Below are 16,819 nucleotides of genomic sequence, written 5' to 3' on the forward strand. Positions count from 1 at the left end.
CAGGCTCAGTAGTTGAGGCTCGCGGGATCTAGAGCGCAGGCTCAGTAGTTGTGGCGCACGGGCTTGGTTGCTCCGTGGCATGTGGGATCTTCCTGGACCAGGGCTCGAACGCGTGTCCCCTGCATTGGCAGGCGGATTCTTAACCACTGCACCACCAGGGAAGTCCCAAGGCTTGTATACATTTAAAGCACACAATTATTATTGATGAAAAGGCTCACTGAAGAGAAGGAAAATGACAGGATGACAGAGAGCGTGAAGGAAGGTACCCTAAGGTACCCTGTGTTTCTGAGTGTACTGCACACAGTTCAAGGCTTCTCGATCGAAGAGGAAGAAAGCGTGGAAATAATTCAAGTCAGAGCTTCACATAAGATGAATCATTGGGAAAGTGAGATGTATCTGGAAAGGCAACGGGGACTGGGAATTTTAAATTGAATACATATGGTTACGAGATGAGTTAGAAGTGTCCTTAACCAGAGGAGGGTCGATAAAGCGCAGGATATTACAGCTCTAAGGGACTGTATGTGGACTAGCCCAAGTTGCTCATTTCTTCAAGTGAGGTCCGAGGTCCAGAGGGATCCTCTCAAGGTCATGGTTAATCAATGTTGAGGCCAAAATGCTGACGGTCACACCCCGTCCCCCACAAGCTCCTTCTTCCTAGAGCACAAGGCCTCTTAGCTGTTCTGCATTGTTTCCTGGTCCAGGACATGAGGAACCCAATGTGAAATGAAGTAATAAAAGATTTAAGATGGGAAACAACGAGTTTCCTGGATCTGAACACTTGAATTACTCTCACTATCCAAGTAACTCACTAGAAACCCATCTGCCCAAGTAGGTGGGCTGTGTGTCCTCCAATATATGAGATACACTGGAAGGATACAAGCCCAGTCCAAAGGACACTGTCACGTGGCCATGACGGTGGGAGAAGAAATGAACAGCCCAGTCTGTTGAGATTTGGGGAAAAATCCCCCCATCCTGGCTGTCCTCTGGGAGATGGGATCCATCTTAGAGGATGCTGCTGGGAGCCTGGGGCCGTCAGCTTCCGTGGCTGACCCCTCCCTCCCTGCACTGTCCCCCCAGGGCTGATGCTCTTGAACGGTCCTCTCTCAGCCTGGAAAGATGGACTTTCTGGAGACACAGAGAAATGCCACTGGTCTCAACGCCTGAGAACACTTTCCCCGTAAACACTGTGTTTACAGTTAATACAATTCTGTGCCCTGAACCTACATTTTAAATCAGGATAAAATCTTATCCAGCAGGGATAACAGAAGGTGGCTTTGGAGTGATGATCTGGCCAACTCTTAGAGTGTCTTCTTATGTTATCTACAATTTTGATTTTTTTTTTTTTAAGTTATGCCATTTTAAGAAAACCTGAGCTTGTTTATACAGTTGCCCCTTCTCCTCCAGAGGGCCCTTTTGAGAATGAAAAGATTGCATGTTTCAAATACGACTGAACTAACTTCATTTTCTATGAATTTTCAGGAACACTTCTATTGCATAAAATGAGGTAGATTCATGCATAGAGCTGATGACCGACCGGACAGTCTACAAACGGAAGAAAAAAATAAGAATAAAAAAGCACTGGCAAGTTCTTTCGGTGATCTTTGGACATTGCTACGTCTCAGGGACTTTTACTAGATAAAACATTAGTCCAATGCCCTAAAAGTTGTTCAGCTTTGCTTCTCTGGGAAAATTTCATCCAGAAGTGACAACAGGCTCACATTTTGCTGAGAGAAAGGAGCGTCTCAGCTTGGATGGCTCTGACATCACGGGGATGAAGAAAGCCAGCAGGATAGGAGATGAGCCCAGCTGCAGCACTGTATTTTCATCTAGTAACATCTTCTTCAAACAAAGACCTTAAGATATCTGTGAAGTACATTTTGGTGAGGGATGGGAATCAGGAAGTGACTGCTTGTCTCAAATAAAGGGAGTTAGAGGCTCACTTATTTTTATTAAAAAACTGTCCTTTAAAAAACGCAAAAATTTAAAGTTATTAATAACTCTAAGTACAGTCCTTTTTAATCCAATTTTCCTAACTGGAGACTTTTGATTTGAGGGCATATAATAACTTAGTAAATTGGAAACCATTTTTGCTGATGGTAAATTCTGCTTTTAAAGTTACCTAAAAATTACTTAATCACATAAATATTTCTCAGAGGTTAACCCCAAATTTCATTCAAGTTCTTGGACATGCTGAACTCTTGGTTAAATACAAACAAAACCATTGTGTTTGCAGAAACATAAAATGATGAAGCAGCAAGGATAATATTACTAAGTCCTCTGGGTAATGAGGGAACCCTTTCATAAATGTCTTCCTTCACAGGTTTTTTTTTCCCCCTTTTGGGGTCCAGCCTAACTTAAAAAAAAAAAAAACATCCAGCTTTTACCTTCCAAACCACATGGTTTGGCTAACACAACTAATAAAAAAGGACTCTGGGCTAAAATCAGCAAGACGAGATTCAGTGTGGGTAACTGTAAGGCTTGTATAAATTTTTATTAAGGATTTTTAAAAACTTCAAACTGTATCATATATAGAGAAAAATATTTAAAATGCACAGTTTAAGACTCATGGACATACAGAACACACTTGTGGTTGCCAAAGAGGAGGGGGCTGGGGAAGGGATGGATTGGGAGTTTGGGGTTAGCAGATGCAAACTAGTACATATAGGATGGATAAACAACAAGGTCCTACTGTACAGCACAGGGAACGATATTCAATATGCTGAGATAAACCATAATGGAAAAGGATATGAAAAAGACTATATATATGTATAACTGATTCACTTTGCTGTACAGCAGAAATTAACACAACATTGTAAATCAACCATGCTTCAACAAAAAATTTTTTTAATAAAAATGCACAGTTTAAGGAGTAACAATGAAATGAACCCCTGCATACCTATCAGTAAGTCTGAACAATAAAAGATGACCAATACTGTAGAATGCCCCATATGCCCTCCCCAGCTGAATCTTCCTTCCCCTTTAGAGATAATCACTCCTTTGATTTTCCTTATATGTTTACCACATATGTATGTATCCTTCAAAAATGTGTTCCTTAGTTTTTGTTTTATTTTAATTTTTAATTTTTATTAGAGTACAGTTGATTTACAATGTTGTATTAGTTTCTGCTGTACAGCAAGTGAATCAGTTATACATATACATATATCCACTCTTTTTTAGATTCTTTTCCCACATAGGCCATTACAGAGTATTGAGTAGAGTTCCCTGTGCTATACAGTAGGTCCTTATTAGTCATCTATTTTATACATAGTAGTGTGTGTATGTCAATCCCAATCTCCCATTTTATCCCTTCCCCTCTTACCCCCTGGTAACCATAAGTTTTCTACATCTGTGACCCTCTTACCCCCTGGTAACCATAAGTTTTCTACATCTGTGACCCTCTTACCCCCTGGTAACCATAAGTTTTCTACACCTGTGACTCTATTTCTGTTTTGTAAATAGGTTCATTTATACCATTTCTTTAGATTCCACGTATAAGTGATATCCTATGATATTTGTCTTTTTCTGTCTGACTTACTTCACTTAGTTTTTAAATGCTGACTAACAAGCATTTATCTTGCTGTGTAAAGAAAAGGCCACCTACAGCCTCTTCAGTAAGTGGTGCTGGGAAAACTGGACAGGTACATGTAAAAGGATGAAATTAGAACACTCCCTAACACCATACACAAAAATAAACTCAAAATGGATTAGAGACCTAAATGTAAGGCCAGACACTATAAAACTCTCAGAGGAAAACCTAGGCAGAACACTCTATGACATATATCACAGCAAGATCCTTTGTGACCCACCTCCTAGAGAAATGAAAATAAAAACAAAAATGAACAAATGGGACCTAATGAAACTTAAAAGCTTTTGCACAGCAAAAGAAAACATAAACAAGATGAAAAGACAACCCTCAGAATGGGAGAAAATATTTGCGAATGAAGCAACTGACAAAGGATTAATCTCCAAAATTTACAATCAGCTCATGCAGCTCAATATCAAATAAACAAACAACCCAATCCAAAAATGGGCAGAAGACCTAAATAGACATTTCTCCAAAGAAGCTATACAGATTGTCAACAAACACATGAAAGGATGCTCAACATCACCAATCATTAGAGAAATGCAAATCAAAACTACAATGAGGTATCACCTCACACCAGTCCGAATGGCCATCATCAAAAAATCTACAAGCGATAAATGCTGGAGAGGGTGTGGAGAAAAGGGAACCCTCTTGCACTGTTGGTGGGAATGTAAATTGATACAGCCACTATGAAGAACAGTATGGAGGTTCCTTAAAAAACTAAAAATAGAATTACCATACAACCCAGCAATCTCACTACTGGGCATATATCATGAGAAAACCATAATTCTAAAAGACACATGCACCCCAATGTTCATTGCAGCTCTATTTACAATAGCCAGGACATGGAAGCAACCTAAATGTCCATCGACAGATGAATGGATAAAGAAGATGTGGCACACATATACAATGGAATATTACTCAGCCATAAAAGGTAACGAAATTGAGTTATTTGTAGTGAGGTGGATGGACCTAGAGTCTGTCATACAGAGTGAAGTAAGTCAGAAAGAGAAGAACAAATACTGTATGCTAACACATATATATGGAATCTAAAATACAACAACAAAAAAATGGTTCTGAAGAACCTAGGGGCAAGATGGGAATAAAGGTGCAGACCTACTAGAGAATGGACTTGAGGACACAGGGAGGGGGAAGGGTAAGCTGGGATGAAGTGAGAGAGTGGCATGGACATATACACACTACCAAATGTAAAATAGATAGCTAGTGGGAAGCAGCCGCATAGCACAGGGAGATCAGCTCGGTGCTTTGTGATCACCTAGAGGGGTGGGATAGGGAGGGTGAGAGGGAGACGCAAGAGGGAGGGGATATGGGGATATACGTATGCATATAGCTGATTCACTTTGTTATAGAGCAGAAACACACCACTGTAAAGCAATTATACTCCAATAAAGATGTTAAAAAAAGGCCACCTTCCCACTGTCAGAAAAAAGTTCAACTTCCCCAGATGTTTACCAAAGCCCTCAGGGGTATGGGATGGGCAAGGCCACGGGGTTTCCTGGGAAATCTGGGGCTCCCGGGGGTGGGTTGGTGGGTACCTGGAGGGGCTAAGCATGGGCAGAAACTGGACAGCCGGGAGGAATCACTGGTGGTGTCTGTGTCTCTGAAATCTCTCTTTTTAAGTTCAACATGGCCAACTTCCAGATCTCAGCACCGGGTCAAATCAGAGCACTTCCGTGGGCGGTAACAGTGTTCCCAACTGACCCGGCAGGCAGTGACAGGCCGGGCCAAGCAGAGATGCTACCTGGGGTCAGCTCACCCACAACCGTCTGTTGTCAGGGCAGGCGATGGGCGGTGGCCCTAAGCTCTCAGGGATGAATGCCTTGCCATGTCTGTCCTTGTGACACATCGATGTGCAGCCGTGCCTTCTGGGGACCCCGGCCTCTGGCTGCATTTGCTGTCATGCTCCTGTCCTCACATCTTGCTCTTGCCGGTGAATTCTCTCGCTGCAGGGAGCACACCCTACAGACAAGCTGTGGAGGAAAATCCTTGAGACCCTGCAACTCTGAAAAATCTTGACCACATCTCCTTATGGAGTTGGAGGTCATTTTACACCAGAATCTGGAAGGCGCTGCTTTGCTGTCTGTGTGCCTAGTAAGCCTGCTGAGGAGTCCTAGGTCACTCCGATCCTGTTAGTTTGCTGTGACCTGGTGCTTCCTCTCTAGACACGGGGAGAATCATGGCCTCATCCTGGATGTTGTGAATTTCACAGCGATGCACGCTGCTGTCAATGTGTTTTCATACGTTGTGCTCTCAGTGGGTCCTTTCAATCTGGAAACTGATATCCTTCCGTTTGGGGTATGAAAAAAAAAATTTCATTGATAATCTCTCCCCTTTGTTCTCTCCTCCTGGAATCCTACTTACGGATGTGTAGTCTACCGGGGCGGGTCTCTACCATCTAATTTTCTTACTTTTTCTCTCTTACATCCCTTCTCTGTCTTTTTCTCCTACTTTGCGCGACATTTCCTAACTTTCATTTCTGCTACCAGCTTTTTCATTGCAAGCACTCCTTGTTTTCTGAATGTCCCTCCTCTCCTCCCCCCTTATACCTGTTATTTTTACTTCTTGGATGCGCTGATTTTCTTATCCCTCCGACGAGAGCGTTGCTTTGCTTTTACATCCTCTTCTCTTCGCAAGTCTGCTTCCTCCAAGCTGCTTTTTGGGGAGTTGCTCAGGCTCTCCTGTATCATCCCAGAGGGAGGTTTCTTCAGACGCCTTTGATCTCTTCTTGTCCGATGTGGTTCTGAGCTGACGGGAATCTCTGGACAGCAGAGAGCGGCTGTTCACCCTGGCCTTCCCCTGGGTGTTACCTAGATGGCCTCTGTCTTGGAGAAACTCCCGCATCATTATGGATGGATTTTTTTTCTCTTGGGATGTTGCCATCACCCAGAAATGAGCCCTTCGGTCTCCAGCAGGCTGGCCTTCTAGAGGCCAGTTTGGGGGGGCAGGGCAGAGGCACGCAGATCTCAGGGTTCCAACAGTCACGCAGTTTTCCTTTTGGTGTCTTGGTGCCTCTCCCTCTCTCCCCAGAGATTTCTCCCCAAACCTTCTTGGTTCACGAGACCCTAAGTGTCTCAGTCATTTTTTACGGTGCTCCAAAACCTAAAGATATACTGAATAGCCTCCTTTGTTAAGCAGTTCTTTCTAAAGAACGTAATAATATTTAGGTCTTAACAAGTTAGTTATTGTTTTAAAAAATACATATAAATTGAAGGAAAAATACCAATATTTTATTCTTAAATCACCACAATCACGTACTAATGGATGTGTGTATCTGCTGGGAGGGCACAACCCCTCCTGGCATCAGATGGGACCCAGCCAGCCCACTTCCACAGTCCACCTGATTTTCACGTGGGACTTGCGTTTTATCACACACACACCAAAAACTCAGTTTCACAAAGATATGACGTCACAGAAGAGAATGTAGAGTGATGTAACGTTGGAACTGTTTCAAGCCGGCAGTCGTCCCCATGAGATGTCAAGTGTCACTGTGTTTGTCAAAAATCTCCAGCATCTCCAGCACCTCTGCCGGATGGTGTGGCACCCAGGGCGCCTTGCCACACGGTTTGGGAACCACAGGCTTTACCCAACCCACTTCTGGTTACTCCACTATCTTAACCTGGAATCGCATACAAACATCCTCACCGTTGCCCTCCAAATGCTCAGCACCTCAGTACATTTAAACTATAATTTACTTCACATCGCGACTCACGGGACCAAAGCACAGATTCCACTCTCCAAGATCTACAAGGGTGGGTGGCCCTGGCGATGCACATTGAAGGTCAGGGCACCGCACGTTTATGTGCACCGTTCCCCAACCAGTAAGACACGTTGGTTTTTGGAGTTTCGATCTTGCGTGCCATGAGACAGTGCTATAGAAGTAACGCGATACAGTTTGTGGCTGTTTGCAGACAGCTGAGTCAGGACCTGAGCGCGGACAGCTGTCAAAGGAGTCTTCTGTGGCCCTGCCCCCCCACACACACTGGTCTTTGAAGGATGCAATCAGGGTAAAGTCGGAACGTCAAAAAAGGAGGCCAGAGCAGGCACTATGACAGACACATGTGGGTTCTGAGTAAGCTGACTGCTATGGACTCACAAAGCTGTCTGCGAAGATGGGTGATGCAAGCTGACTTCTGTCTAGACGAGATAGGAGTGGAAAAGACATCAGACAGACCCAGCAGAGGAGTGACAAGAAAAACCTGTTTCCGTGGCACAAATGCATCGGCAGGGAATGGGCTGTTTCCTTCCTTATCTAAACATCTAATCCCTACAGGGGCTGTGACCAGGCACTAGTGCATTTCAGTTTCATTTCTAGGGCTTTAAAATATCTTGCCCATGAATAAGAAAAAAGAAGGAGAGTGAAGAGAAGAAAAAAAGAGATATATAAATAAATGAGAGGGGATATGGGGAAAGAAAGGGAGGGAGGGAGGCCAGCCAGCAGGGAGGGAGCAGGAGTGATCATGTCAGGAAGGGGAGAGAGGGCAGGAAAACCAGAATGCTCACATATGTTCTGAATTTCAAAGGCTACTTATATTTTAGCATTTGGAGAATATCTCTGACCTAGTTCTGTAAAATTTATCTCTTGCCTCAGATGTATCGTAGTCATATCAATTTTTCTCCTCTCCATTTAACAGTGGCTAAAAAACAGCCACAAGGGAAGCCAGTTCCTATGTACATTCTCTAAGGTTGAGTAGTTCAGAGGTCTGTCTACTGGATGCAATAGTCCATCAGGTCATTTAAGGACAGTAAAAGATTCAATACATGTTCTGTTTTTTCCCCTGGAAGCATCAATGGTCAACTTCAAGTCAATGTTAGAAAACATTCGCCTACTAGTAAAGGAATCGTAATCATACCTGGTTCTGTCAGGCAAGTCAGGACATTGTTTAACTACAAATATGTGTTAGTATTTGCTTGTTCTAAAGTTCTAACTCATAACAACTCATGTAAGCAGTCACTCGAACAGTCGTTCATGCGTGTGGATTTTATTTAATTCTCCGTGCCAAGTGTAGATTTCTGAGGCAGGGTATTTTTTATTTTTTGGCCACGCATCTCAACTTGCGGTATTTTAGTTCCCTGACCAGGGATCAAACCCGGGCCACGGCAGTGGAAGCACCGACTCCCTGGACCACCAGGGAATTTCTCTGAGGCAGAGTATTTTAATGGTCCTGTATGGAAAAAAAAGAAGCAGTTCCAACCATGTCGTGGAGAATATAATTGTGGAGGAATTATCAGAGGTCAGGGAAGACTAGCGGTGTTTTGTTTTTCATAGCTACTGACTATATATGTGTTTGCCTTGTATTGACAGATTTGCTTGAAATACTGCTCTATCAAGAATTATCTGTCTTCAGCAAGCACTATTATTGCGGTTTGAACGGAAGAGTCTGTTTCCTTAAATGCCTCCAGATCGAGCCAAAGGGAAAAGAAAAATAAGAAACTTCAGCGAACACAGCGAGGGCAGCCTTTTTGATACGTTGCTAGGACATGCAGTTTACAAGGAAGGCCTTCCGTCTCCTGCTCTTCTTGGCGTGCTTTTGCCACATTAAACGAAAAAGCATTTAAGAACATTCTAGAGGTCAGACTACCCCATGATGCTGCTGAGGACCGGTTTCACTAAATAATTCATGATCAAAACTATATTCTAGAGGCAAACACGACTGAGACAGGCGTGGATGTGGTCTGAGGGGCGGTGGAGGGGCTGGAGGCGTTTCTCTCTTCCCTCCTCACCCAAATACTCCTTCTGAGCTGGTGTGCTGAGTGCTTTCAATTTTCAAACACACACATACTCAGAAACTAAACTATGCAGTTTCTCACCAGTGTTTTAAATTTTCAGATGATGCTTAGTTTATGATTTTCCAACACAGATCATGGGAGACATTTAATACATCATATCACCTGTGTTGGTGGTGACAATGGATAAAACACGATGAAAGAAGAGTTGCATGAATTCAAACAGAATCCAAAGTGCAACACCAAAGCAGTCTTAATCCATTCCACCAGGAATGCCTTCAGAATTTTTGGCCCAAGGTTCTAGTTTTATTGGACATAAAGCATCAAAAGAGATAACCTGCTCCATAAATTTGTTCACACAAACTTTCTTGTGGATAAAGGAGATATTTGGTTCCTACTTTTGTATCTATCTACCTATCTATCTATCCATCCATCCATTCATCTATTATCTATCTATCCACGTCTGTCTAGTCTATTTAAAATAGCAATGTAAAAGATATGCCTTAACCCCCTATAGGATTTCCACATCAGGTCACGCAGGAGATTGAGTCTCAGAAGTCCCCTGTATCAGGGAACAGCACTGTGCAATTTTATACAAAGCCATGTCACAGCAAAATATGCAGTTGTGTTGCTTCCACAGTTTGAAAAGTGACCACAGTACCTGACGTGGGGACTGTACAAGTGGCCGGTGGGGTCTGGGTGTAACTCACAACAAGAAGGTATCAGATTAGCTCTTGCACAGCAAAGGAAACCATAAACAAAACGAAAAGACAGCCCACAGAATGGGAGAAAATATTTGCAAATGAAGCGAACGACAAGGGATTAACCTCCAAAATATACAAAAAGCTCATGCAGCTCAATAGAAAAAAACCCCAAACAACCCAATCAAAACATGGGAGGAAGATCTAAATAGACATTTCTCCAAAGATGACATACGGATGGCCAATATGCACATGAAAAGATGCTCAACATCACTAATTATTAGAGAAATGCAAATAAAAATCACAATGAGGTATCACCTCACACTGGTCAGAAAGGCCATCATCAAAAACTCTACAAACAATAAATTCTGGAGAAGGTGTGGAGAAAAGGGAATCCTCCTACATTATTGGTGGGAATGTAAACTGGTACAGCCACTATGGAGAACAGTATGGAGGTTCCTTAAAAAACTAAAAATAGAGCTACCATATTATCCAGCAATTCCAGTCATGGGCATATATCCAGAGAAAACCGTAATTCAAAAAGAGACATGCACCCCGATGTTCATTGCAGCACTATTCACAATAGCCAGGACGTGGAGGCAACCTAAATGTCCATCGACAGATGAATGGATAAAGAAGATGTGGTACATATATACAATGGAATATAACTCACCCATAAAAAAGAACACAATAATGCCATTTGCAGCAACATGGATGGACCTAGAGATTGTCATACTGAGTGAAGTAAGTCAGACAAAAACAAATATCATATGATATTACTTATATATGGAATCTAAAAACATGGTACAAATGAACTTATTTACAAAACGGAAGTAGAGTCACAGACAGAAAACAAACTTATGGTTACCGGGGGTAAGGGGAGGGAAGGGATAAATTGGGAGATTGGGATCAACATATACACACTACTATATATAATAGATAATAAGGACCTACTGTATAGCACAGGGAACTCTACTCAATACTCTGTAATGACTTATATGGGAAAAGAACCTAAAAGAGTGGATATATATATGTGTATAACTGATTCACTTTGCTGTACACCTGAAACTACACAACATTGTAAATCAACTATATAATCCAATAAAAACTAATTAATTAAAAAAAAGAAGGCATCAGATCAATTCCAGTTTTTCCCTCAGGATGACACTCAGCATCCCTTCCGCTTTGGACCCTAACAGGGTCACACTCTGCTTTTCAGGCCCCGGTGCGTGGGTGTGAGAGGCTCAGGACTGACCTCGGTCTCTCTGACCAGGAGCCACCACAATCCCCGAGAAAGGCCAAGCCGGGTCTGGCTCCCAAGAGATGTGCAGCCGGGTCTGCGTGATGCTGAAGCAGAGACACATTTTCCACCCTTTGGCAAGAAGGGAGTGAAACTGGTGACTTTGCTGATGGGAAAAATACTAAGAAAGTAGTCTTCGAGGAGGATGTACTGTGAAACACCTGGACAAAAATTTCTGCTTCTCTTATAAACATCGCTTTCGTCTATAGGAGCCATAAAAATACAAGAAGTGCGAGGCGGGAGGGGAGGGCACCTGGGCTTCTGGACCACACGGCTCTGATGAGGCCCAGGGATGTGCAATTCCAGGGCAAGATGCCTTTCTTCCTGAGCGCACAGGAAGCGCTCATGGGTCAGGGCACATTAATGAGAGATGCCGGGTGGTCACTCTGCTGACACCTTCGGGCTGCTTTCCCGTGAGGTGCATTTCCAGGCTGGGGTCTAGTTGTTGGTGGCTTTTGGTCAGCAGAAATATGCAACAGATCACGCTTTTCTCCTGGAATCTTAGGAGGATGCTTTTTCATCTTGAGCTTAATTTGCTTTCTGAGTATAACAGACTACAGTTTTAAAAGCCTTAAGTCACTGAGCTTGACCCTCTTGTCTGAATGGAACTTCATGTTTCCCTCATAAAGAACCTGATGTAAAACGCAGCGTGCAGACCCCATGATAAAGAAGATATTGTCTGTAAGGGGGTTTCACATTTCCAGGAAACTGCAAAAACACTGTTCTGCTTATGGCTTTAAAACGGAAACAAAGAGCTATTGAAACCAAAGAGATACATTACCAGAGAGAAAAAAAGAAAAAGCTTCTTACCAGGTTCAGCTGTGGATCGAGGTTCTGTTTCCCACATGAGAAAAAAAGAAATCAAAACAGAGTATTAGACTGGGCTTCCGTTCATACTAAACCTACCCATCCTTTTGTGTGACCTTGTCTAGGACATGTCTGCAGAAATGGTGCAAACTCCATCAGGGCGGCTTTAATGTGCCGCACCCTGCACGTCCTCCCCACTCGGAGAACAGAAATCTATGCATCTCACACTACAGTATATAAAATAGATAATCAACAAGGACCTACTGCATGGCACAGGAAACTCTACTCAATATTCTGTAATATCCTATATGGGAAAAGACTGAAAAAGAATGACTATATGTATACGTATAACTGAATCACCTTGCTGTACACCTGAAACTAACACAACACTGTAAATCAACTATCTTCCAATATAAAATAAAAATTAAATATTAAAACAAATAAAATGCAAAGAAAGGAAGGAAGGAAGGGAGGGAGGGAGGAAGGGAGGGAGGGAGAGAGGGAGGAAGGAAGAAATCCATGCATCTCAGTGACTAAGCCCTTCCTGGTTCTCCTGGAGCTCGACAAGAGGGCTTGGTCAGACCTGGGGGCGGTGGCACGGGCCCCTCTCCTTACTTTTCTGTAGGATCCGGAAGTCTGGAGAGTCCTGGATTTCACTGCCTTGTCGGAACCACTGGACCTGCAGAGGGGGCGTGCCTCGGACCCGGCACTCCAGCACGGACGCCTGTCCCTTGGAGGCTGAGATGCTTTGCAGCTCCTGAAATGCAAGGATCCCTGCACGTCAAGCCTTGGTGTGGTCTCACCCAGCTTCACAACAGAGAGCAACACTTCCCAACCTTAGAGAAGCAAACGCAGGCTTTGCAGCATAAAATCGGGTCAGGAGTAACACCTTTAACTGCATGTAATGAAGTGAGTAAGGCTTAGGCTTCCCATGGGGCCGGCAGAAACACTGGGTCCACCCTGCAAAGGTACGGCTCTAGTATTCATGGAATTTTATGGTAACGGGTACCTTTATCTACACTGAAGAGTGAGCTGGTGGAATGCAAACGTCTTTAAAGAATCGCACTCCATCTGAGTGCAGATTCCTGAGAGACCCAGACAGGAAGGCAGGGAAACCCCACTTGCCTCCCAAGCTCTGAGCTTCTCGCGGGGCGCCACCTCTGCCCACCAGCTTCCTGGGTCCGCTTTACCAGGATGAGGGTTGGCATTTTCTCATTTGGAGATTCTCAGTGAAATAAGAAAACAGGAGCACTTCCCCCGTCTGATCTTCCTTGCCTCCTCCCCCGCTGTCACCCTGGTGCCACCCACTCCAACTCCAGCCCAATAAATGTTTACAACCCAACAGACCAGAAATGCGTTTGGCTTCACAGATGCAAAGACGTGAAGCTTGTAAACCGGCTATTAAATACCAAAGGAATAACTGGCCCCTTCCAGGTGTCCGCACTCTGCCTTTCCCCTCTGCGATTGCTTAGCCACAGGCCCACTGAAACTTTTTGGCTATTTACCCTTCTGACTACAGAGTACTGCATCTGATAAAGGACGTGAAGAACTCTTAAAAGAAGTCAAATATGATCAAGTAATTCACCTATGCAGAGACCCAAAGCAAACAAATTCACATCAGGAAGTTTTGTGGGTTTTTTTTCCTATTTCTGTTTTTGCTTTTTATTTTACATTTTTCTGAAGAGACAGCCAATGGTGTGCTGGGAAAAACAGACGCTGCAGCAACTGGCCTGCAGTGTGTGTGCCCCGGCCCCGTGGAAATTCTCAAAGTCCATGGTGTGGGCAGAACCATAAAAGTCTACTGCGAAGTCTGGGAAGGCATTTGATAAGAATTTTGGCGGCTAAGGTCTTTATTTTTTTGTTTTTTTTAATGGAAAGGTGAAGATTATTACCTACTTCTGAGTGCATTCTCTCTCCACCCTTACTTTTAACTGTAGGAAAATCTCTGGTTTTAAATTGACTTTCACTTCTGATTGGTCCAGAAAGCATTAATTTAGCGGATCAGCAGGGAAGATGTGGCCCACGAGGTCCAGCTTGTGTGGATGGATGAATCAACGCCCCCGGCTTGTCCAGAAAGTGTTCACAGCATGTTACAGATGCTGCACAAATATTCTTCACGTGTGAGCCTTCAGACACCACAGGCGGACTCTGTTTGCTCCTAGGATTATGCATTTTGTTCAAACACTGGAAAATCACATAGGTGGTAAATGGGAAGATGCCAAAGACTTTACACAGTCAAACCTCTGCGGTTAGCCCAGGTGTGCCACCTGGCCCCTCCCGGAGTGAGCTTTTTCTCTCGACAGAAGCCACCGTAAACATGGCTCGCTCATAGGAACCACAGTGAGGACCCCAAGGGAGGCCAAGAGCCACCTTCAGAGGCTGACCTTGGCAGTCAGGGTCGTCCACTCGGCAGACTCTGGGACCCCTGGGTGTTTCAGGGTCCACAGAAGAGCATCTCTCATTGTCAGGTCCACCTGGTACTGAGATTCCTTGGAGGGTCTACCGCTCTGGGGAGAAATGCCACACGCAGCAGGCTGCTCTCCTGGCCCCATGTGTGTCCCTGTGACTCACAGCCCCGCTGTCCCCGCCAGCTCTGCGGCTCCGGCTCAGCCCCGGGGAACCTTTCCCAGCGACGTGGGAGAGCACGGATGGAGGCGCCAGTGGACTTGCAAAGCCCAGGCCGCCCCCTGTCACCACCATCCCCTCCGGAACCAGAGCCCAGGCCCCCAAAGGACAGTGCAGAGCGGGGAGAGGCGCCGCCCACAGGGAAAGGGCGCAGGTGCCAGTGAGGAAGAAGAAGACCGTGCAGAACGGGGGGACATCCACCGTCCAGACCCAGGACATGCAGCTGCAGGCACGGGGACACGGCCCTGAGCTCCGGCCACTCTACAGTTTGCGACTTAAAAACTCAAGCTTTGTAAAAATGCTGAATTCTGGTTTATTTTTCTTTCTGTTAAGCTCAGAGAACGCTTCCTGGTTTTCTCTGGGGAAGGGGGGGCACTGCTGCCGGAACCTCTGTCTCAGGAGCTGGACTGCACTGCAGGGGACAGGAACAGGGTGTGCCTGGGACTGAGGGTCTCTCATGGCCCTGGAGGAATTCTGCGGCCCTGAGGGAGGAAAGGAAACACTCAGGGCCTCTCCCCTCCCTGGTGCCACCAGGACACGCCTCAACCCAGAGGTGCACAGGGCCCTGGCTCCAAAATCAACTGTGTCCCCAGCAACAGTGTGGCAGGTAACACAGATTTCCCGGCCAGTTTCATGAGGCTGCTTGAGAAAAACTCTTAAACTACAGGTAAACGTGCCGTGCCCACCCCTCCGTAAACAACTCCTGCTCTAAGCACCGAAGGATGGATGACCTCATGGGCTGTTACACCGACACGGTTGCTGGCAGGTTTGACATGCCTTGTTTTCTTTCTTTTTGGGTATTTTATCCTGGGAGGTGACTTCAATGTTGCTGTCAACAATTATCATTTGTTGCATCCTCCGGTCAATACTCTGTTTATGAAAAGGTCTTTAAGCAAGCTGGATTCAGGCTGGCTTAGGAGAAAGAAATCATTCCCTACATGAAGACCATCCAGATGCTCTTCTTGGCTGCCTTGCAGATTTATAGCTTTTAGATGATGGGTTTATAGAAACTGCTTTCACATTTGTCTTTAGTTACTTGGAATTGATTTTTGTGAAAAGTGTGAGGTCGGGGCCCACCTCTGCTGAAGAACCCACCCTGCCCAGTGACCGCGGGTTGCTGGGGTGTCTTGTGGGCGCTCTCTGGGCCTCGTTCGTCCATTTGTCCCGCCTTGAGCCAGCACGGCTCTCCTGATGCTCTGGCCTTGGGAAGTCTTGACATCTCAGATCCCTAACACCATCTCCTCCTGCTTGCGCAGGAGGGCCCTGGCTGCTCTGAGCCCCTGTTTCTTCCACAAAATGTTTACAATCAAATGGCCAAGTTCAACATCAAACACAAATAAAAACAAGGAACCTGTTGGAATTTGAGCTAGATTTGCATTGAATTTAGAGACTGGTCTAGGGTCATGACTTCTGACAGTGCGCTGGCGCACAGGCATGGTGCATCTCTTCCTTTACTTGTGCCTTTTAAAGTGTCTTTCAAATAAAAAAACGGACACAATGAACTTATATACAAAATAGAAATAGACCCACAGACATAGAAAACAAACTTATGATTACCAAAGGGGAAAGGAGGGGGGATAAATTAGGAGTTTGGGATTGACATAAACACACTACAATATATAAGAGATAGACAACAAGGACCTAGTATATGACACAGTGAACTATACTCAATACTTTGTAATAACTTATAAGGGAAAAGAATCTGAAAAAAAGTATCACTTTGCTGTACACCTGAAAACTAACACAACATTGTAAATCAACTACACCCCAATAAAAAAAATAAAGTTTATAACTTTCTCAAAAAGGCGGGTAGGAAACAGAGAAGAAATACGACATGGGGCCATTTCTGAGCTGAACAGTTGACCAATGAAATGCATGTCATCAGCTTGGCAACACAAAACACCAACTTGGACAAACTGAAAATTAGTCAGTTCTTTAAAAAAATGTCTATAAAACTTGCCGGTTCTCCCAGTTCCCTACCCAGTATTTTGTGTTGTTTCTTGTACTGTTTCCCAGTCTATTCTGAGCTCTGTCAGGTCCAACGTGAGCAGGGCCACC

The 16,819-nt window shown here is 44.5% G+C and overlaps 1 protein-coding gene across 1 annotated transcript in view; it reads right to left on the reverse strand.

Moving 5' to 3' along the window:
- The window catches only part of PALLD (palladin, cytoskeletal associated protein), a 375,092-nt gene that overhangs the window by 186,739 nt on the left and 171,534 nt on the right, over positions 1–16,819 (reverse strand). Inside the window, exons 6-7 of the mRNA XM_061200806.1 lie at positions 12,752–12,893; positions 12,140–12,163 (exon numbers count right to left, since the gene is read on the reverse strand). Coding sequence (XP_061056789.1) covers positions 12,140–12,163; positions 12,752–12,893 — 166 coding nt within the window. The remainder of the gene's footprint in view (positions 1–12,139; positions 12,164–12,751; positions 12,894–16,819) is intronic.

This window comes from Eubalaena glacialis, chromosome 9 (genome assembly GCF_028564815.1).
Source record: "Eubalaena glacialis isolate mEubGla1 chromosome 9, mEubGla1.1.hap2.+ XY, whole genome shotgun sequence".
NCBI lineage: Eukaryota > Metazoa > Chordata > Mammalia > Artiodactyla > Balaenidae > Eubalaena > Eubalaena glacialis.